Here is a 22,505-nt window from a genome sequence, read left to right as displayed (position 1 = left end):
TTGGGACAACTTGTCACTCTATGTTTCACACATAATGCCTTAATGTCAAACATCAGAGCATTGAAAACCTGGCACGTAAAAAAACATAAGCAAAATGACAAATTGGCAGCTGCGAGTTGGTCACATAAAATGAGGCAACAGCTGCGCTGACAAGGCAGACCTAAAAAGAAAGGAGTGGTTGCATCTCACTCACACTTGGCCCGAGTTCAGCTGTGGTGCAATCCCTCGTCCCAGTTCCCACGAGACAAAAAAAAACAGCTGCTGTGACGGAGGCGCGTTTAAGACCCGAATTTAAAGCGACGGTCGGAGACTTTTGACAGTCCGAAATGGTGAGGCAAAAACAACCACTTTTAAACCGCGCTACCTGCGTAGGCGGAAGGAGTCCGCGTGGCGGGAAAAGTTCCAGGATTCGCAGGGGGCTTCTTACAAGACCACGAGGGTCTTGGGAAAGGCAGCGCAACAAAAAGAGTATTTAACCCGGGGTTTGTTTATTTTGTTCTCTTCAGTCAAAACATATTAGGGTTGAGATACTATTCAGGAAGGAGGGTATAAAGTAATCTGTTTCAAATATAAGTTTCAAGTCAAATTGTAGTAGAGACATTTTTTTCAGCAAAAAGAAACGCATTGAAACTGTGCAGAGGGGTTTTAAACAGCAGTAGAAATATTTATTGTTAAAAATTAACAGTGGAACTCGGTTCCCGTTTGCCCCCGCTCCCTGCTGAGCCCTGCAGCCAGGTAGACGCGTGACAGCAGGGACATCTCAAGGATTTTGGGGGGCCTGGGCCATTCGTATTTTGGGGGCCCCTGTTCAGAACAGCTTCGAAATTATGATCCAATTTCATCCATTTCAGGGCCTCTTTGGCAAGGTCACTGACAGTGCTCAGACACAATGGTGCAAATTCTAAATGTGTTTACCTTTAATATTAAATAATAGTGACGTGTGTTTTCAATATTGTAACACAGCAGCAGCTCACTAATATTAGTGCAAAGAATCTCTGCCACCCCAGTTCTCATATATGAGGTCCTGTTTTGATCTAAAAGAAACATTTTTGATGATGATGCATGAAACATAAACAAATTTTACTGCAAAATGTCAGTAATGTATTCTCACAAATCACACACAGTAAAAACACATTCAAGGAAAACGGTATTTAAAATCATCTGTTTAAAATTATTCAAGGTCATCAGGGCAAGAATCTATGCAGAACAGAGCTGGCTGTAGCAGGGGCCCCCTGAAAGGCTGTGGCCATGCCTTAAAACATCTCTGCGTGACAGTATCAACTCAAGCCGCAACCAGCATTTGCTACAGCTGTGGCGCTCCAAGGTTGTCACCTTACCAGACGGATCCCAATAATTTAGTAGAGGTGGGTGAGCCGACAAAGTAACAGAGAGAGCCACCTGGCTAGGATCTCAGAGCCCATGCGCGAGCCAAGCCCAGAAAATATTTGCTATGTAAGCCATTCAACAAACATCACATAAAACATTATAAAGTCTCTTCAAAATTTTTAAAAGTGTATTTCTCTAACACGTGGAAGCTTTAACATTGATAGGGCACGTTCAGTCAATCAATCAGGGATTTGTGAAGCGCACTGCTCACCCGTAAGGGTCTCAAGGCGCTGGGGGGGAGGGGGGATTCGAGCAGTCCTGTCTAATCCGAAGAGTCCGGTCTTAAGGCTCTTCTTGAATGCTTGCAGTGTGGAGATTCGTCTGATGCTGAGGGGGAGTTCGTTCCAGGTCTTGTCCGCGATGTAGAGAAGGCTCTTCCTCCCGTTCTGGCTCTGCGGATGCGTGAGATTTTGACCAGGGCAAGGTCAGCAGAGCGGAGGATTCTCTTGGGTTTGTAGAAGGTAATTTTTTCATTGAGGTATTGGGGTCTGGTGTTGTGGAGGGATCTGTAGGCGTTGGTGAGCAGCTTTAAGGTCACTCTCTTTTAAACAGGGAGCCAGTGTAGGGCTCGTAGGTGCTGGGAGATGTGGTCTTGTCGTGGGATGCAGAGGATGAGTCCGACTGTGGCGTTCTGGATAGTCTGGAGTTTGAGGAGTAGAGATTTGTTGATTCCGGCGTAGAGGCGTTCCTGTTGTCCAGTCTGCTGGTCATGAGTACGTGGGTGACGGTCTTTCTGGATTCGGGGGGATCCATTTTACTGTCTTGCAGAGGATGTGGAGGGTATTGAAGCATGTGGAAGATACGGCGTTGACCTGTGGGTTCATGGTGAGGAAGGAGTCGAGTATGATGCAGAGGTTGCGGGCATGGTGGGAGGGTTGCCGAGGGCGGTGGGCCACCAGGTAAGGAGGGGGTGGATGCAAGGATGAGGACTTCTGTTTTCTCCGAGTTGAGCTTCAGGCAGCTGCTGCTCATCCAGGATGTAAAGTCTTTCATTCCTCCCTGAAAACTGTGTTTGGTGATGTCGGGTTCCTTGGTGAGGGAGAGGATGTGCTGAGTGTAGTCAGTGTAGGATACTATGCTGAATCTGTGTTTTCTGATGATGGTAAGGAGGGGGGGCCATGTAGATGTTAACGAGCGTGGGGCTGAGTGAGGATCCTTGAGGTACTCCGCAGCTGATCTCTGTGGATTCAGAGAGATAGGGTGGGAGTCTGATTCTTTGAGTTCGGCCGGTGAGGAAGGAGCAGAACCAGTCTAGGGCGGTTCCCAGTATGCGGGTGTCGTGGAGTCTGGTGGTTAGTGTGCATTGGAAACAGTGTTGAAGGCTGCTTAGAGGTCTAGTAGTGTGGCCTTGGTCGAGGAGAGTGCGGATGTTGTCCATGGCGGCTAGGAGTGCGGTCTCGGTGCTGTGGTTGCTGCGAAATCCAGATTTGGAAGTGTCGAGGATCCAGTTGGATTCTTTGAAGTTCATGAGCTAGTTGTTGACGATCGTCTTGGTGAGTTGGCTGTGAAAGGGAGGAGAGAGACGGGTCTGTAGTTCTTGAGGTCTGTCGGGTCTTCCGAGGGCTTCTTGAGGAGGGGCTTGACTTCTGCACGTTTCCAGTCATCGGGGAATGTGCCAGTTTCGAGGGTGCAGTTGACAATTCGTCAGAGTTTGGGTGCTATAGTGGAGGTGGCTCTGTGGAAGATGTGCGGCGGGCAGGGGTCGGTGCGTGCTCCTGAGTGTATGCTCCTCATGGTCTTAGCGGTGTCTTCTGTGGTGACGGGGGTCCAGGCGGTGATGGTAGGCTAGTTGGCATTGCCGGTGGTAGGTGTAGTGTCAGTGCCTTGGTTCAGTTCGTCAAAGTTGTCTTAGAGAGGTCTGATCTTGTGATGGAAGTAGGAGACAAGTTTGTTGCAGAGGTCCTGGGTGGAAGGGAAGTCGAATGTTTCGCTGGGGAGGTTGGTGAATTCTTGTATGATGCTGAAGAGTTCCTTAGAGTTGCAGGAGTTGGAGAGGATTCTGCCCTGGATGAAATTCCTCTTCATGGGTCTGATGAGTTGGTGGTGTTCTGTCATGGCGGTCTTGTAAGCGGTTTATGCTCCCATGATTTTGCTGCCCATCTGTAGAGTTAATTTGCTGCAGAGTTGGCGTCGGTTGTGGTGGGTGGAGGAGCACAGTTGATGGCGGAGTTGAGGTGCTCTTCGGTGATCTTGTTCCAGTTCCTGTGCAGGGGCGTGGTGTAGGCTTGTGTGTGGTTGGTTTCGAAAAGGAGAAGTGGACATAGTGGTAGTCCGTCCAGAGGGGTCGCGTGGTGTGGCTGAAGCGAATGTTGTTTCCTGCTGCGCAGATGGGGTTGAGGGTGTGTAGTGCATTTTGGGTGGGGTGGTGACGAGCTGTATCAGTCCGATGTTGGCGAGGTTGTCCAGGATCATGGTGGAGTTGGGGTCACTGAGGTTATAGAGGTGGAAATTCAGGCCTCCGAGGAGTGCGTAGTCCGTGGAGGCGAGGACATGGGGCGTGATGAGGTCTGTGATGGTTGTGGTGAACGTGGCACGCAGTCCGTGAGGTCTGTAGGTGAGGGTGCCTCGTAGAGTCGTTCTAGGGTTGATCTGGATCTGGAAATGGAGGTGTTCCATGGATGAATAGGAGTCTTTTCTGCTGGCTGTAGTGAGTCAGAGGTAGTTTTTGTGTATGATGGTGAGTTCACCTCCAGGGTGATTGGGGCGGTCCTTCCTCTGGATCTTGTACCTATCGGGGATGGCGGTTGCGATGTTTGGTGAAGAGCTGGTATTGGTCAAGGTCTCTGTGAGGAAGGCTACGTTGGGCGATGGGGTGTTGAGGAGGTTCCAGATTTCTACTGCGTGTCTGTGTAGGGATCGTACATTGAGGAGGATGCAGCTCAGGGGTTTGGGCTCGCTGGCATCCGGTGGGTTGGAGGTAGCTGTGGAGATCCGAAGGTGGGTGAAGGTTCGGCGGCAGTGTCGGCAGGAGAACTGGCCTTGGGTGGTATTCAGCATCGACAGCTGGCAATTGTAGTTTCTTCCTTGGTTGAGTGCATGGAGGATTGTTGGGTCGTAGTGGTGGGTGGTCGGAGGACCAGGGTCCCTGGTGCTGGTCCCGGTCGGGTCAGACTGGCTTGCCTCTTGTGCGCCAGCAGCCGCCATTAAGTAGTTGTCAGGGGGAGGGAGATCAGCTGGGAGGCGGGAACTAGCAGTGGGGAGGGGCTACGGGGACAGCAGCAGCCGGGCACAATAGAGGCACATCAAAGACAAACAGAGACAAAGCACAAGTGAGCCACCGACAGATAACAAAGGCACAGGCACAAAGAGGAAAAATCACAAGAAGGGTACGAACGAGGCATAGACAGACAGCGGAAGCACAAACAGACAAAACCAGAAAAAAACAGAAGGCTGGCACAGCGGGCCAGCAGAAGAGCTGACAGTTTCTGCAATATGCAAGTATTTCACATACTATCCGAGGGATATGGCCCACCCTTACGTAGGAACCAAAACAGTCTTGTGTACTCGGGGAAATTCTGGATCAGGGCTCCTTTAAAGGTATTATTTCCCAACTGAATGTAGCCTTGAAGGCTGACAGGATGACAACAGTTACAGTGCGAAGGGAGGCATGGGACAGATAATTGGTAACACCACTGACTGATAATGGATGGCGCAGGGCGAGTGCACAGGTGCAGGAGGTGGCCAGTAATGCCCGCTTCAAATTGGTGCATTTTTATTTTCTCTATCATGCCTATCTGACCCAAGCCCAACTACACAGGGTGTACCCAGCGAGGTCATTGGGTTGCATTAGATGTGGGACTATGCTTGCCGACTTCTGTCATATAGCATGGAATTGAGTACAACTCGCCTTGTACTGGAGTGAAGTGCGTGGGACATTGCATGAAGTAACTGAGGTAGATGTGGAAAACATACTAGGCATTTGTTGTTGGGGCTACTGCCTCTTCCCCAGAAGGAGAGGAAAATGCATTTAAAATGTTGCCAGTTAAGCCTGCTATTGGCACACCGTTCTATAGTTATACATTGGGCCAGTCCTATGGGTGGTGGCAGGGGAGTGTAGGCTTAGGAGAGTGTGTGTGGACGAGAATTTGGAAAGGGATCTTGAGATGTGGTTGAGTATGTTTAATGCACTTGGTGAAGGTAGTGGTGAACCTAGCTTAGAGGACCAGGATTGGAGTGATGAGGTGGAAGCCAATGATGTGAGTGCAAAACACGAAATGGGGGAGGCACCTGACTTGCTGGTGTCACACAACAGTGAACATTAGGTGGATCGCACTGGATTTATTGGAGATGCCTCTGTGGAGTTGCTGTCTTGGATCTCTGGTTGTGAGAGAGTCCCTCTTCCCTCCCCCCACTGTTGATCGTACATATGTGCCCTACATAACGGGAATAGGTACATGCAAGGAGAGAGGGTTTTTGTTCTTTTTTCCTGTTCCCGCAAACACTGAGTGTATACACTGAGGCCCCTCGGTCTAGGAATAACACACAACGCACACCCCCAAATGAACTGTATGTACTCACTGTAAGCTTTCTGCAATGTTATCTCTTTGTATTTCAATTGTTAAAAAACTTAATAAAGTCATTTTGAAGAAAAAAAAACTTACAAAAAAAATCTTCATTTCGTCATAGATATAAATCTCAGAGTTCCTTAAAATGTAGAAATGCATTGGCATTTAAACGTAGTTGTTTATCTGCTGACATTAGGAGGACTTTTTCTAAAAGTTTAAGGAAATTATCAAGGTAGCAATCTATCATTACCATGTTGTTCCAGTCCTTACTTCGAGAGGCATTCCATTTCATGGGACAGGTTACACCATATAGATATTTGGGAAGAATACTTATATTACACATATATTTTAGCCCATCTTCCCTTTCAGTTTTAGCAGGTTAAGAATTCAAGCCCTGCTACCTGCACTTTCTCCATTCTAGGTCATTCCTTAGGTAATTACGAAATATCAAAAGTTTGACATATACTAGCTGAGTTACTAGTTATTTAAGTAATCTCCACCATAGCACTCAGTGCTTGGGGGGTATGGAGGAAAGAAAGTGCAAGGACAAATGTAAGCATACTGAGGTTGTTTGTGCAGATTAGTTGGTTATTCATTTTCTAGAAGCCTGAATTGGAAGTACCAGATGACTTCCCTGCTCAATATTAATCTCCCTCTACAAACTGTTTGTCTGTCCATTGGATAATTGCTGTTATTCAAGTGTTCTTTTTCAGCCGCATTTTTTTTGTTTATTAGGGCTCCTGCATGTGCTGCTTATGCATCCCAAGCAATACTAAAATACTTTCAAACACTTTTTGATACTTTACAACAAGAACTTCCTGTCTGATAAAGGGGTATATAATGATTGCTAGGCTTGTCACGTTTAACCTATTTTAGTCCACCGGGCCCTCAGTGACAGCACAGAGGCATCTGTAGATCAAGCTATGTGGAGTAGAAGGAAGTAAGTGTACACTAATCCATTACCTCCCATTTTTGGAACAAAATTAATGTGGATCCAAATAACATATATGATTCAGGAATCTGAGGAAGAGAGAAAAAATACTTCAACCTTTTCACAGAGGGTTGGGGTATGATATTTTGCTTTGAGGCAACTATCCAATAGATCTCAGGAAACGCAAAGTTCTATTTGAGGCCAAGTCTGGGGGGCTATGCTGGCTTCAAAATCTCAGTCCCATTTGCAGGACAGCAGCCCAAATATTTACTATTCTAGAGTGGTAGGGGATAAACACAGTGGCGTCTTTCTTTTGTTTACAGTGCCTGGTGTCCACTAGTCAATGACAAGTAGGTCCTCAACATTCAAATAAAAAACCCTACATTGAGCAGTGTCCATTCCATAGCTTCCAATCCTTCCTTGTGTGGTATGGAAACATATAAAACTTGTTACATCCAAGGTACAAATCGAGGTTTGTTCTCCTTTAATGGTTGTTCCAACTTGTTTAAGAAGTTACTTGCATCTCTGATGTCTGTAAAAAAAATCTAAATATTGACCAATGGGTTAAACTGCTGATTTAAAGATTGAAATGATTAGTCTGATAATAGATTTGTGAGGTTTTTATGGACTTTATGGAGCATGTATATGACTGTGCATCTAGGATGGCTATGCGTTGAAAAAATAAAAAGAAGCTTGTGTTGTTATTCATCCTGTTCAATTGCTGATTCTAGAATTGTCTCGAAGATTTTTCCTAAATTGCTGCATTGGGCTATTATCAAGTACTAAGTAGATTTCCCTGTCCATGAAGAATTCAAATACTCTTCTTGTGTAATATATGGTGTATAGAACTACCAGTGCTCCCCCTGTTTCACAGTTAAATTGTGATTATTGGTGATCTTTTCAGTACCGCTTTCTCTTTGTTAGTCAAGTTGTGTTTCTTTTTTTTTACTTTTGTCTTTCGTGATCCCTTAACACTGATGAAGAGTAATCTTAATACCATCTGAAGATAATGTAGGAGTGCATCATATTCACACATAGTCAGCACTCAAATATACGCTGTTGTGACTAATGTACTAAAAGGACAAGAGTATTATATGCTAAAAGGTGTTTTGTTGAAATACATGTATTAAGAATGTGATTAATAAAGTTGTGTGGCAAGTTAGATATTAACACAACAGCAGGGCCGGACTGGGAACCAAAACCGACCCTGGCAAAGTGCTCGGCCGCCCCCCCGGAGGGTTTGGGGGGGACGGCAGAGCTGTTTGCCAGGGCCGGTTTCGGCCGATTTTGTTACAGGGCCGATATTGCAGCTATGCTGCAAAACAAAAACGCCCCTGTAACAAATACGACCCCCCAGGGGGCCAAAACTGGCCCCCACCCTGATAGCCCTCCGGGGAAATGCCCAGTGCCCGCTCCGGCCAGTCCGGCCCTGCACAACAGGAGAAAATAACAAAAGATGTTGTATTGTGAGATACTTAGGATGTGTGCAACTAATGTTTAATGTTTATACGCATAATTTGAATTAATCATGTGCAGATGCGTTTACACTGAATGTTTATAATCCATTGCATTTATACATGCTTTAAGCAGTTGCATTTATTGTTCTTGTAGAAAGGTGCACATATATTGTAACCCTTTGCACGTTAACTTCGCAAAACTAGGCCTCGAGAATAAATTAATCCAGTTGCTGCTCACATTTAGGTTTCAAATGTAATTCACGTTTAGCTTTCATTATGGAATGTATGTTGCTGAGTTGTTTCTATTGCAGTTGTGGATAAGTCTCATTATTTGAATAAAGGAGGTTTGCACAAAGGGATGGCAAAGGACGAGAAGAAGGAATTTGCAGAGGGAATTGCAGGAATGAGTGAGAAGACAAATTCTCATGGTAGAGGACTGGCCAAGGACAAGAAAAGATAATGTGTTATCTGGCTGTGAAAGGTATTGAAGGTTTCCAATTGTGCCAGAGCTATGGAAATTTCCCAAGGAGTAGCCACATGAGAGTGTCATGTTGACTGCAGGTGATATTATGTGCTGTGTTTAGTTAGGGAGAGAGTCTATCTTGGGTTTTCTTAGGGAGCAGACCTATGCTACTGCTGCGTGGCTTTAAGCTACTTGACCCATTGTCTGAGTTTTTCTATTGGAGACTCTGAATGGCTGACACCTTTTTTCTCTCCTATTTTGATTACATCCTTATTCAAATTATTTAGTTTAGGGTTGTCCTTTTAGGTAGAGCAGGGAAAGTTATCTTTCTCATGCTCGTTAAAAAGAATCATCTGATGCAAATTAACCTTCATTTCTTCTTTCTGATCACTTGCGTTTTTATCTTAGAGTTAGTCGTTTGCTTTGTACTATTTGGGTTCATCTCTAAAGGAGATTTGGACTTAGTCTGATCTTTTTGTATTTTTATACGATTATGTTGAGAGTAATCTGTATTGATGTGTTTTTGAACTTATAATTAAACATACTAAAACCAGATCAAAGAGTCGAGTGGATTAATGTGTAGCCACATCGGTTGCATTGTATTGAAATGATAACCAGTGATTTGATTCCTTTCACCGCTTACTCTACTAAAAAGACCTATCCCCTCTAGAGAGAATTGTGTAAATTGACCTGGACTTTAACAATACTGATTTTGAAATGGTTTCAAGAACTTTGGGACTTTTTGGTGTACAAAATGGGAACGTGGGCCTAAATTCTTTGCAGTCAGCAGTGTTGGTATCAGCATTGGAGCTGGTATATTGGTGGAATATTTTTTCAAGTTGAGAACAATCATGAATTTGTGGAACATAATTTCTGTTCCGCCTATATATTTGTATTGAATACGGAGAATCAAAATATATACCCTTTTTCTCTATACTTATTTAGGAATACTGATGATCAGGCTTTAGTTTAACTTTGCTTATTTCTTCTTGTTTGTTGTTTTTTGCTAGACATGTGTCACAAAAAAGCTGTGTTTTAAAAAAAATCAAAATGGTTGCTATTTCAGTGTCTTTCAAAGTGATTGTTCTCATTGTTATTCTGATTTTGATTTCTTTGTTTCTGGGAAGGTACTTATGTCTGTATTGTGTGACTTACTACTTCTGTCTTTTTTTTGTATTGCCGGGTAAATCTTAAAACAAGCCCGGTGCACCTTAGGCTGCCTGAGCCCTGGTGTCCAATTAACTGCTACATAGGCCTAGCACTCCCACTAAAGCTGGGCTCGGCCAATGGTTTTCTCATACTGTCTGCGCTATAGCCCTGATAGCACAGACCTATCACACTTATGCTATGCTCACCCATTCAATGGCATCGTATGTCGCATGATGGGCATTCTTTGCAATCTTCTAGCTAGTGAAGAAAGAGGCCATACATATTGATAAATGATAGGTTATGCAAAAATTGCATATTCACAGTTGCATTACTAAATGCAATAACGCATTAACTTTCTGTAAAACATACATATCTTTACTCAATTTCTACAGGAATTGCACTGAAAAATCCACTGTGCATCCACATTTTCAAAGGCTTCTAGGCAGCAGTGGGCGGGGGGGGCGGTAAGACTGGTCGGACACATCAACACAATTATTAGAATGTTTCATTACTGAACCTTCTGCAACTCTGTGTTTTTAGTCCATTTATGTTACAATTGTGCTGTATAAGTCAATATTTTTACTTTGTTTCCAAAATATTCTTGAAGGTAAGGATTCACCTGAAAGTCCTATAAAGGAGGTGGGGACCCACTGAAAACTCTTTAAAACAGGTTAGGACCTCCCAAAAAGCCTTAGAAAAGAAGCCAGGTTTGCAGACATATATTTACACATAAATGTTCGCCAACCAACTGTCACTGCGTACAAATGGGTCAGATGCTAAAATGGAAGTTTGTGTTGCACCTGTAATGGCATTAGGTGGCACAGTTAGTAGAATTGTGTGTATCCCTCCACGGAAATATTTTGAACCCTGGCACTTTTTTAAAACAAGTATTGTGCTGCCCTCACCTGATCACTAACTCAGGGAAACAAAGAGAACTTAGGAACAGAGAATCCTTATTCAGAATGTTAATTTTATTGAAAAGTCAAAAAATATTTTTTTTAATTATAAGTGTGTGCAGAGATAAAATGTATTTGCCCGTAATTCAGATGCTTTTTCTTACCCTTTTCATACCAAAAAATACGACATTTGATTGAGAGAGTTTACTGCTAATACATTTGTTATGCAGTATTTAGCCACACCGTGGGAGTGTGCAGACCTGTTCTGTTTCTATCTAAGATGCCAATGTTGTCTGCATTTTGTTATACTCACAATATCCTTGTACCTAGCCCTATCACTCAAGATACCTTGTTCTATATCAGCCATATTATGATTAAGTAGTGTTAGAGCCAGTACATCTCTGTTTCAAGCCGTTTTTGTTGAAATTTTATGTGATAAGGAAGAGTTGTCTCCTAACCTATCCCGATTCCAAGTATTGACACATATTGAATTGCTGTCAGAAACAAATGAGCAATTCTCCAGGAGAATAACGTTTCCCAGAGTCCGACATGGATGATCTATTCAAAGGCAGTTTTAAAATTAATAAACACAGCATAAATGGGTAGAAGACCTGACTTTGTGTGACATTCCATTAGTCGGAGCATCACATATCCAATGTCAGACCTCGTAATGTCGTTTTGGGTTTCTCAGGAGCAGTACCCTCAAGAAGCCCACCTTCCAGCAGCTCTGAATCAGGCTTTATCGCAGAGTATCAAAGTGGCTAGACGGGGAAGGGAATTAGGGAGGGTACTGCGGGGAGGGAGACCTGGAACAAGACGTTTATCTTCAATTAGTATTGTGCTGCTTCACCAGTATCCACTTAATACTCTTTAACTAAAGTGCTCTGTAAAGTACATAATTAACATACCTGTAAAAGAAAAAAGTATCTTGGAGTGGATTGTGGTTATATCTTTGTATTAATCTATATTATATTGATCTCTTATTTCTATAATGAGATATGACTTTCTGTTCCAAAGTGCACCACAAAAATCGCTGCAAAAGTGTGCGCAATCAGTAGCAGTTTGTGTCATCAAATGTCTTTCTGTTTTATATCAATTGTGCACTGAATCAAGAACTAGCTTCAACATTAATCATGTGCTTTTGTGAACAATTGGGACTAGGTGCACCATCTGCCCTATCCTTGATAGCAACCATTTAAAAAAAAAAAACTGTCATTGAAATGTTTAGATCAACATGTACATACACATGTGAGATGATTAATACCAAACACACTTTAATGTGATGTTCATATTTCATCTTTCAATATTGCAGGTTTAATTGTACCATTTTGCTTAAGAACATAATTCCTCCCACCCACCTCTAAACTAGGCGAAAAAAGATAGTATTGAGAGTCAACAAAACTAATTGATTTAAGCTGGTTTAAGGTAATTTATAGTCAAAACAGGCCTGGTACGTTAATGGTTCAAATTATTCTCCTTGTGGATTGGAGAGTTTACTCAATGTACCTTTTTCTATATTTCATTCTTAATAACGAAACATATTTAGAGCTTGTTGATGTGCTTAGCTTAAACTTTGGACGAACAACCTTATTTTACTTGGTTGGCTGATTAGCAATAGTAGCAACAGCAATTTCAATAGTACTCTGCAGCAATGACTGATTTAGTGGAAAAAGAATAGGGCTAATCCACTGAAGTGAAGAAAGTATGTTTGGTCTCGTTGTGGTACAATAACGTGATATACTATAATGCACTGTTGCCTTCAGGATTTCCCTATTTCCACTCCATGAGTTTTACAAATTCCAGAATTTCCTCCCATCTTTGCTTTTGGTGATTTCATGTAAGGGTACCTAATTCCTGTTAATTTTTTCTTGTTTAGCGACCCGAAATGCTTTTATTTTTTTAAAAAATTCTTTTTATTGGCATTTTCAGAAAAAAGAAACACAGTAAACAAGTAGCCAGTAGTCTCTCATTACTTAATCAAAGCCAAAGCTGCATCAACAACACAGTACATGTTTTATATCGCCTGTACCCTGCACCACCAACATAGTACAGATGTTACATCGCTTGTACTCAATTCACTGATAAAAATAGAGCTAAGCGACTGGACACCACATGGTGAATCCAATCGGGATTAGAACATGCGACATGGTGATCTTAAAAACCAGGACAATGCCACATACAGTGTGTATAACAGGTAGAGCTGCTATTAAAAAGTACAACACCATCCCCCCTCCCAGTCCACCCTGCCACCCCCTAAACGACCGTCGTGTTCCCTTCTGTCACCTGTCTCTCCCGGGCCCAAGCCGTAAATGGTTCCCAAATGTCTCGGGGTCTGGAGTTAGGAGGCACTAGTTCCCAGAAGGTGGTCAACTGGGAGTGTCCATACGAGACGTCCCTGATCCACTCCTTGATGGAAGGCACCATCCTTCTTCCCCAATAAACAGTGACTTGGCGTTTAGCGAAGAGGAGAAGTAAAGCATGTAGTTTACAAACCTTTACAGGGGTATCTTTTACATAGCTCAACAGGCCCAGTAGGGGAGTAGGAGTCGCAGGCGCACCATTAATATGGTGTATCATTGTAAACACTGTGGACCAGAATACTGACAGATTCAGGCAATCCCATGCCATGTGAAGAAATGTTGCTGGAATAAATCCGCACCGCCAACAGCCCTCATCATCCTGCAATCCCATGCGATACAAGCCTATAGGGGTTCTGTAGAAGCTGTGGAGGAACTTGAAGTGTATAAGGCAGAGTTTATAATTGGGGGATAGCTCAGTGAGCTGGCGGCGGCAATACGACCACTGTTCTTCGGTGAGCGGTACCTGGAGTTCGTTATTCCACGCCTGAAGTGCCCTTGGCTTTGCTAGAGGCGCCATGTTTTGCATGTGTGTGTAGAGTCGTGTGACGAGTTTACGGGGCAAAGGTTACCTTAACAAGTTTTCCAATGCTGCCATGGGTGGTGGGGAGCCCGGAAAACTTTCATGTAATGAGCGGCAGGCAGCCCTAATCTTATAGTAGAGAAATAGTTCAGCAAAGGGCACTGTTTGTCCCTCTTCTGCGACCGGAGGAGAGCGGAATGAGTAACCAGGGTATAGGTAAACAAAAGAACGGAGATTCAGATTTTGTGCCACAGTCCTACTGATACCATACCCTATACGGGGCAAATGGGTTGTGTGCTAGTGGTATAGATGGGGCATATAATATGGGAGCGCCCGGTCTCTTCCGCAATTTGTTCCACGCCCAGCGCAGGGTCTCCACAGTGTCCACGCCGTCTCTAGGACGTCGATAGGGCTGATAGAGAGCCACACGGAGGGGCACAGGCACTGCAACGTCAGTCTCCACAGCCACATGGGGTTGAAAAGGAGTCGGATGGACCCAGTAGTGGAGGAACAGAGCCTGTGCACACCAGGCATACAGTTGCATATCTGGCCCCCAAACCGCCTTGACATAGCGGAAGGGTCAGAAGTTCCCAGGACACCTGAGCCTGCCCACTCGCCCACACCAACGAGATCAGCAACATCTTGAGGGTACAAAAGAAGGTGTGCATTAGAGGAATCGGGATATTAGCAAATAAATAAAGAAATGTTGGCAAAACTATCATTTTAGCGAGGTCTATTTTCCCCGCCAGGGAGAGCGGTAGTCTGACCCACAGTGCGACCTTCTCCTCTAGCCAGGTGATGGCACGCCCATAGTTTAAGTTCCACACCTCCTGTAGATTTCTAATAAGCCAGATGCCCAAGTACGTTACTGTGTCATCCGCCCATTTAAGAGGGAATTCGGAGACGACCGGGGCAGTGGAATCCGTCAAGGGTAAAAATGACTGACTTAGCCCAGTTGATAGAAATTCCAGAAAGGCCACCAAACCTGATAAATTCCCGGAGGAGGGGGGCCAGGTTGACCACAGGGTCAATCACGTACAGTGTGACATCATCAGCATATAGTGATATGAGACTTCTGGTGCTAAACCCAATCCCCCTGACCGTGTGATGCTGTCTTATGCGCGCCACCAGCGGCTCCATTGCAATCGCGAAAAGCAGGGGGGACAGAGGGCAACCCTGCCTTGTGCCGTGCGATATAGAGAAAGGCTCAGACATGAGGCCATTCACACGAATCCGAGCCGACGGCTGAGTATGTAGTAAACGGATTAGATTTATAAATAGCGGACTGAAACCCATGCGGCGCAGAATGGCGAATAGATATGCCCATTTGAGCATGTCGAACGCTTTAGTAGCGTTGAGAAAAACTGCAGCCTCCTGCATGTCCGTATGTAGGTAGTGCAATACAGAAAAGACAGTCCGGAGGTTGTGAGAAGTGGACCGCCCGGGAATAAATCCCGATTGATCGGGACGAGCGATCAAGGGGAGTAGGGGTTGTAACCTGTTTGCAATCAACTTAGCCAGGATTTTAACGTCCACATTTATTAAGGAAAGCAGTCGATATGAGTCCAGTTCAGTTTCAGGCTTCCTGGGTTTCAGACCCAAAATACTTTAAAATTCTGTTTTCATCTGAGTTGGCCTAGGTCTATGGTGTGTGTGTGTTATGTCTAAGGGCCTGATAAGATCCCGGGGGACGGGTTACTCCATCACAACGGTGACGGATATCCTGTCTGCTGAAATATAAATGCCATAGGATATAATAGGATTTATATTTCTGCAGATGGGTTATCTGTCACCATTGTGAAGGAGTAACCCATTCGCCAAGATCTAAAACATGTTGTAAGTCTTAATTTAAGTTGATCTTTTCTAATTCACATGTTAAGCTCTTGAGTCTAATATTGTACCAACCATTTAAATCTCGTTTGGATATGATACCAGGTAGACCATGTCAAGCAGGGGAAATAGTTTTTAATAAATATGCCCGTATGGACGACCAGCTGCTGCCTTTTTCAATATTTGGAGCATTTTTGAAGAGGGCCAGCCTGTTTGTCTTAATTAATTATCCCATCCGGGTCACCAAACCGTTGCTCACTAATGAATGCCATTTAATATGTCTCAAATTACACAATGCTGAAGGTACATCCTCTGTACAAACCGTATTAAGGGACGGAAGGACTGCAATTAGAGTAAACACCTGAGGAAAGTAGTCGCTTTCTTTCCTGTAATCCATTTCAAAATCGAGTATTTTGGAGAATAGAGACAAAGATACAAAAGTGTAACCCTATAATAGTATGACATCCTCTCCATCACCTACTACTGCATTACAAGATAAGCATATAGTTACTGTTCTTGCCTCACCCATACTTACCGTGGGCGAAAATTATGTAATTACTGTTCTTACCTCCATCAATGCGTCTTTGTGATTTAGTGGTTAGGTCGATGTAATTAATGCAATTTTTTTGTCTTCTGATATAACACATGCAGTGGAGTGGGGGTGTACCATAACGTCACATATTCACACAGTTCAGCTATTCTTCGATGCTTGGATTTTGAGTATAATGCTGTCCAGGGTCTTCAAATTTCCTACATTTGTAACACTGCTTTTCATTGTCCCCAAAGTTACCCATCAGTCCTGAAGATATCGCCGCTGCATACAAGGATCTCAGCCAGTATCCTTCGGTTTCCAAAGCCTATATTGGACCAGAAGTCTCTGCAGGTCCTGGTCACAAACACTGCACCATAAGTACAGGTACTGCTGTAATGTATTACTCTGCTCTCTTCTCTACATTTTAACTATTATATGGCAACCTTGCAATTGTATTTTTTAAATCCTTCTGTGGAAAATAACTGTGTTTAAGCCATTCAAAAGGAATTAATGAATGTAATTGTAATGGTGGAACATATTTGATTTTGCCTTCCACCATTATAAACATAAAGAATTACAATGCAAACTTAGTATCTTTACATGATAAACCAAGAGAACCACACTGGTAATTCAAATATCACAGATGATTTATCACCTTTGGTTTGCTGTTTCCATTATTCGATTCACTCATTGCCCAATTGCCTAGCTTAGTTACAACCACTGCATTTGCAAGCATGTCCCATATCTTGAATCTCACATTTGCTTAACACCCAACATGACAGTTCGCTGCTGGAATTGTTGCCACTAAAGCAAAATGCAACTCAATCTCAGTCTTAATCCTGGCCCTGTTCAGATTAGGTGTACGTGTTTCTCGAAGAGGAAGTTGAGATGGGTCCTGAATAGTAGAACGTTTTACTTCTGCCACTATAAAGTTACATGCATTATGAGTTCTCATAGAGTCTGCCCTTTTACATAGCTCATCTGAAAGTTGCAGAAGATTTATTCTTTCTCATGCTAGAACCCTTGTGCCTTTGGGGACTTCATTTCAATCTGTTAGCCCTACGTTTCACAGGGATTCTCGGAGTACACATTTTTCCAACATATCCCAGCCGGTTTCTTATTCTCTCTGAAGATGTAAGCACTTAAATTCCGTCTAACCATAACATAGCTACATACTCCTTTTCTAGTCCGCAGTATTGCATTCTTACTCTATTCCATCAATCTTCTTTCAACATGAATGGTTTCTTCTTTAAAAAGAAGTCAAACAAGTGAACTCTATTTGCTAGCATCGATCTTAGTAGAGTGTGACCCAATCAGTTTCCCTTGCATCCCTTTCTATAGAAAGTGACATCATTAGTTTTTAGCAAAACATGTCCATCATCTTTTTCAACAAGTTGTGATAGTTGTGAAGTTGACACCATATTCCTCAGCAAGCCTTTTTTTCAGGTAGTGGCATCAGTGGTATCTTGCCAAAATCATCCTTAAAAAAAAAGAATCCAGACAACAGGACCACATTTGCGAGCATCCATTTCTAGATGAAGTGACATCACTAGTTTTCCACCTAAAAACCTTGCAAACTTCTCTAGTTCAGTTTGCATTTCAGGGTGTTTCCAAGTTAAGGGGTCACCCCCTAATGGGACATACACACATGTGTGTTCACTGTTTGTGTGTGCTAGGGCCAAAAAGGGCCCTAGAGCTAAACCCATTCTCCCCTGCAACCTCATCAAGTACCTGCAAGGTAAGACTTCCACTTGTGCCTAGCCCAGCATCCCTCACTACCTATGGCCACAATCACACTCAGACGGATACCAAACAAATGCTCCAGACACCACAGACCTTATCACCTAATGCAACCTCACATAATTCTTCATCACAGAAACACGGCTCCCTCCCACATCCTCGCACATCTTAGATGCCAATGTTCCCACGGACTACAGCATCCAGTATGTGGACAGTGCTCATAATAAGAGTCACCCACAAGTACTCCTGGTCATACACCCGAGCGAAACAAGCAATACTCAACCATAATGTTGCACGTCATGTACCACAGGCCTCTCTCTGCAACTGGGTCTGCCACCTTCCACCTCCAGGCTTCTCGATCAGAACAAGGACTTCATAGGCAAATTCTTGGACCTTTTCACCTCCTCATTCATCAGACATGCCTGCACACAACACTCATCTATGACTTCTGCAGGGGATGATAGTAATAGGCATTAGGTAAGTGGCTCAGACTCAATAGCTGAGTTATGTGAAGTTATTCTCTCATACGCTTGAACTGGGTTGATCCCGGAACTCCAACCCAGCAGTTTCTGATTGAACACAAAGAATCTTTTATGTCAAAGAAAAAACTCGAATAGGTCAGGGAACCTCTAAGTCTTCATAACCTATTAATACCAAAGAACTATTTCAATCCTCTCTGGTCCTGTTGGTTCTGCCATGCATCCATTAACTTCTCATGTGCCTTCACTTCTGTTCTTTTTCTTCTATTGGGGGTTTTCTTGTGTTATGGGGAGAGAGTGATGGCTTGTGCATGTGTGAATATAGCCCAAGTAAAAAGAAAGAGTACATGTGTCACTTTTGTTTAAATTGCATGCAATTTCTGAAATATTTGAGATATCGTTCCTATTAGCATTAGCTTAAGGGTAGGCCTTTGGTGATGAGAGACACTCTAAAGTTCTCTACTTAAGGGACGAGCACTGTTATTTAGAATACCTTATCCACACACATAAAGTTCATGCCCATATAAAATTTTTGACCTCACAAAAGTTGTAACTAGCCTGGCGTGGAAATATACAAAGCCTTAGCCAAACAGAACATTTACAATAACAACTATATGATTGTTTAATGGAGAATGACATCTCTATTTGTGCTCTGATGGCCTGTAGAGGCCTTGTCATTTTTATACACTAAAGCAGTGCTTCCCAGAACTTTTAGAACCATGACCCAATTTTTAGAATGACAAACGTTTGCGACTCACCTAGCTTTAACGGATATGATACATGATGATTTTTTTTTGTCAAAGTTGTATTTATTTTCCAAAGTATAACATTACAAACCATACACGTGATTCTTACAATGTCCTTGCTCCTGGTTACAAACTACCTGCTATTGCCAAGAGTACAGTGTTCTGACATCGACGAGCAAGGAAACAGAGCTCTAAGAAAGAACAAAAAGAAAAGGAAGAAAGAAAAACCCTAAAAACTTAGACCCACTCCGGCACAATACGCCTCTCTCCCTCCCCCCACAACAAGAGGTACAAGCATTTAATAGATTGTTGTACAGCAAGTGAAATGTATAGTCCAGAAGAGAGGTGGAAACTCTCGTCAATGCCTGGGAAATTTCTGAACCTTCTGAAATCCCCCCCGGGATTGTACCCTTAAAATTGAAACAAATGGAGTACCCATGTACTGACCGGGCACGCAAACAGGGGAAGACCCTGCGAGAGATAAGATACCAGAGGACGCCACAAAATTCAACATTTTTGTATGAGTCTGCCAAGATATCAGCTAGACACTCCATTGTTAGTGCTCTCCACAAGCGGGTATGCCATTGAGTTATTGAGGGAGCCTCCATCTTCTTCCACTCCGCCGCTACCGCTAATTTTGCTGCTCCAAGGCACATGATGGATTCATCGCCGTGTGTCTGGTATCGTAGAGACTCATTACGCAGACCTAACAGCCCAAACTCCGGGTCGTCTGGAGTGGGTAGGGGTAACCCAGGATTCCTTTAAGTTGTGCCAGTATTTCTGTCCAGAATGGTCTAATCTTAGGACAATCCCACCATATATTCTGGAAATCCCCTAAGAGCCCACATCCCCTCCAACAGCGGTCTGACGTTTGGGGGAATATCTATTTAAGTTTGGCTGGGTGTAAATACCAATCAAATAGCACTTTATAGTGCGCTTCCTGTAGCCACATTGAGTGATTACATTTTGTAATGTACCTAGTCACTCCCGACCATTGAGCTTCCGTGATGTCACAGGTCAAGACCCCTTCCCAGTATGCTTTTTGTTGGGGCTGGGGTGTGTGTAGGGTGTCCAGCAGTAGATTGTACAGAAAGGTGATATTACTCCTTTTCCCACTTCTACTCTTCGCGAATTTCTCAATAGGGTGAGATCTCTTGTGGCCGACTCCCTCACATTGGGGTGGGATACCCAGTGTATCAGCTGATTGTAACAATAGCATTCTGTAATGGGGAGATGATAGTCTCAGACGCAGTTCTCAATGGTGCGCACATCCCAATTATGAAATAAGTCCGAAACTGTCAAACAACCCCCTTCCTCCAGGCCTCGAAGGGACCGAGCTTTAGGGCCGGAGGGAATGCCGGATTTAAATGTATTGGGGTAAAAGGTGATGGAAAAGATGTCAGAGCCCCATTCCCTGTGACTGTGTCCCATACCCTGGGGGTAGCACGAGTAGGTGTGCTCAGATAAGCGTTTGGCGGGCGGTCTTTCCATGGCTTCCACAACACATCCCAAATATACATTCCCATGAGTGCTCTCTCCATGTGGAAACAATGTTTGTCTGACTCACGGGCCGACCATTCCGGTATGACCCGTAATTGCCCAGCTTTATAGTATAGAGTGAAATCTGGTAGGGCCATGCCTCCCTTGGCTTTGGGTAGTCTGAGTACCTTATGAGATAATCTCGCTCTTCCCACTTGCCAAATAATTGTGCCATTAAACACTGTGTTCTACTTCGATGGGAGCCCTTGAAAAAGGTAGAGAAGGCGAGGGAGCACTGACATTTTAATGGCATGAATCCTGCCTAGCCAAGACAGATACAGCAGAACACATCTCTTTAAGTCTGCCTTTAATTGTCAGAGCAATGGAGGATAATTGGCGCGAAACAGTTCCGGTAGTGTGGGTGTGATTCGAATGCCTACATATGTGATCTCGCGGGCAGCCCACTGAAAGGGTGTTGAGCTCTTGAGGTCAGCCACCATCACTTGGGGAGTCGTCAGATTAAGCAGGTGTTTACTTAGAAAGGTTGGTGCGGAATCCTGCTACCCCTTCAAAGCGGTGTAGTACCTCCAAAGTGGCCGGGAGTGAGGCAGCGGGTTCAGTCAATGAAAGCAGGATATCGTCTGCAAATAGCTACACTGTATGGTCGTCCCCCGCAAAACGTATTCCGCTGATCTTGGGTTCCTGTCGGATCATGGCAGCTAGCGGCTCTTTGCTGAGCGCGAACAGTAGAGGTGAAAGGGGACACCCCTGTAGTGTTCCCCTTCCCAACGGATATACTTCCGAGCTCACCCTATTCACAAGCACTCTAGCTACTGGAGAGGAGTAGTTCACCTTAATCATTGTTAAAAATTTGTTGCAGAAGCTGTACTTTTTCAAAGTGAGGAAGAGAAAACCCCAGCCCACCCGGTCAAACGCCTTTTCGGCGTCTAGCGACAGAAAGACAGTGGGTATCATGGTGATTTTTTAAGGTAATAGTAGACATGCTTTCAAAATGTTGTGGATTAGCAAAATAACATATTGTTTTCAATTGTTTGTATTCTTCTCTAACAGCAATTGTTTATAAATGTCACGATCCTGACCATGCCTTTGATATGTCTTTATCGGACTGTGGCCAAGATGTTGATCTGCCCGTAAAAGTGGCAGGTGGTGAGCCGTGCTATAGCTGGAACACATTTTGGAATAGGGTGTTGGCCTGTGGCATCTGTTCACTAACACCACACGGCTTCCGAAAAATCTTGGTGTTGCTAGCAGTGATTTTAGCAAATTAAAAAAAACCTTCTGCAGCAGAGTATGGGATAAGGCCTCACTCCCTTTTTTGTGTTAAAACAATGCACAGTGGTGCCTTTTCAACTCCATATATATACTGCAGTTTTATATGGCACAAACACTTACCAAGACCATTGGATGCTTTCTATGCGCACCAGATTACATTACATAAGGTCAGATTCATTTAAATTTTAAGCACAGGAGATTACGCGATTTCCCTAGAGCCAGTACCGACTCAACTCGAAGCTGGTTGCCCGGATCCAAATTCAGCAGCTCTGGTCTTGAGGCCACATCCATATTTCTCAATTTATGTGTGAAAGTGCTAAATAAGTGGGATAAATGTGTATGAATACGTATAGTGAACACATTCTCTGTTTAAATCACTTTGTGATGCAAAAAACCCAGCAGCGATAAAATCCTGTACGTTTCACCTAGGTGTTTGCATGGGAATACTTGCAAGGATTTGTTTTAAAACTGGACATCACCAATAAAAATGTCTTGATTTGTTTTGATCCTAATAAAATCTTTGTGTGCATAACACTTCAGAATTACAAAAAAAGTGCCTTGTTTGTTTCACTCCATGTACTCCAATAAAATTGTCACATATTTTACTTAAAAAACACCTCTCACTTTGCAGTCAGAGAAAGAAAACCCCAATCCCCATGTTAAAAGAAAAATCAGCAATTTATCAGAAAACTTAGCCTGTCTTTGAAGCAGAGCAAATGTAACATGATAAATACAAAAT

At 43.6% G+C, this 22,505-nt stretch overlaps 1 protein-coding gene across 3 annotated transcripts in view; it reads left to right on the top strand.

The window, feature by feature from the left end:
- The first annotated feature begins 204 nt into the window (after window positions 1-204).
- Window positions 205-22,505, top strand: part of LOC146797845 (acylamino-acid-releasing enzyme-like) — a 342,949-nt gene continuing 320,648 nt past the window's right edge. For all 3 annotated transcript variants that reach the window (XM_085625041.1, XM_085625040.1, XM_085625042.1), the window contains exons 1-2: window positions 205-329; window positions 16,284-16,413. In XM_085625041.1, the coding sequence (XP_085481167.1) occupies window positions 327-329; window positions 16,284-16,413 (133 nt within the window). In that variant the 5' untranslated portion in view covers window positions 205-326. The remainder of the gene's footprint in view (window positions 330-16,283; window positions 16,414-22,505) is intronic.

Source organism: Triturus cristatus, chromosome 9 (genome assembly GCF_964204655.1).
Source record: "Triturus cristatus chromosome 9, aTriCri1.1, whole genome shotgun sequence".
NCBI classification, from domain to species: Eukaryota; Metazoa; Chordata; class Amphibia; order Caudata; family Salamandridae; genus Triturus; species Triturus cristatus.
Note: the sequence above shows the minus strand (reverse complement) of the source record. Positions and strands in the feature narration are given on the sequence as shown.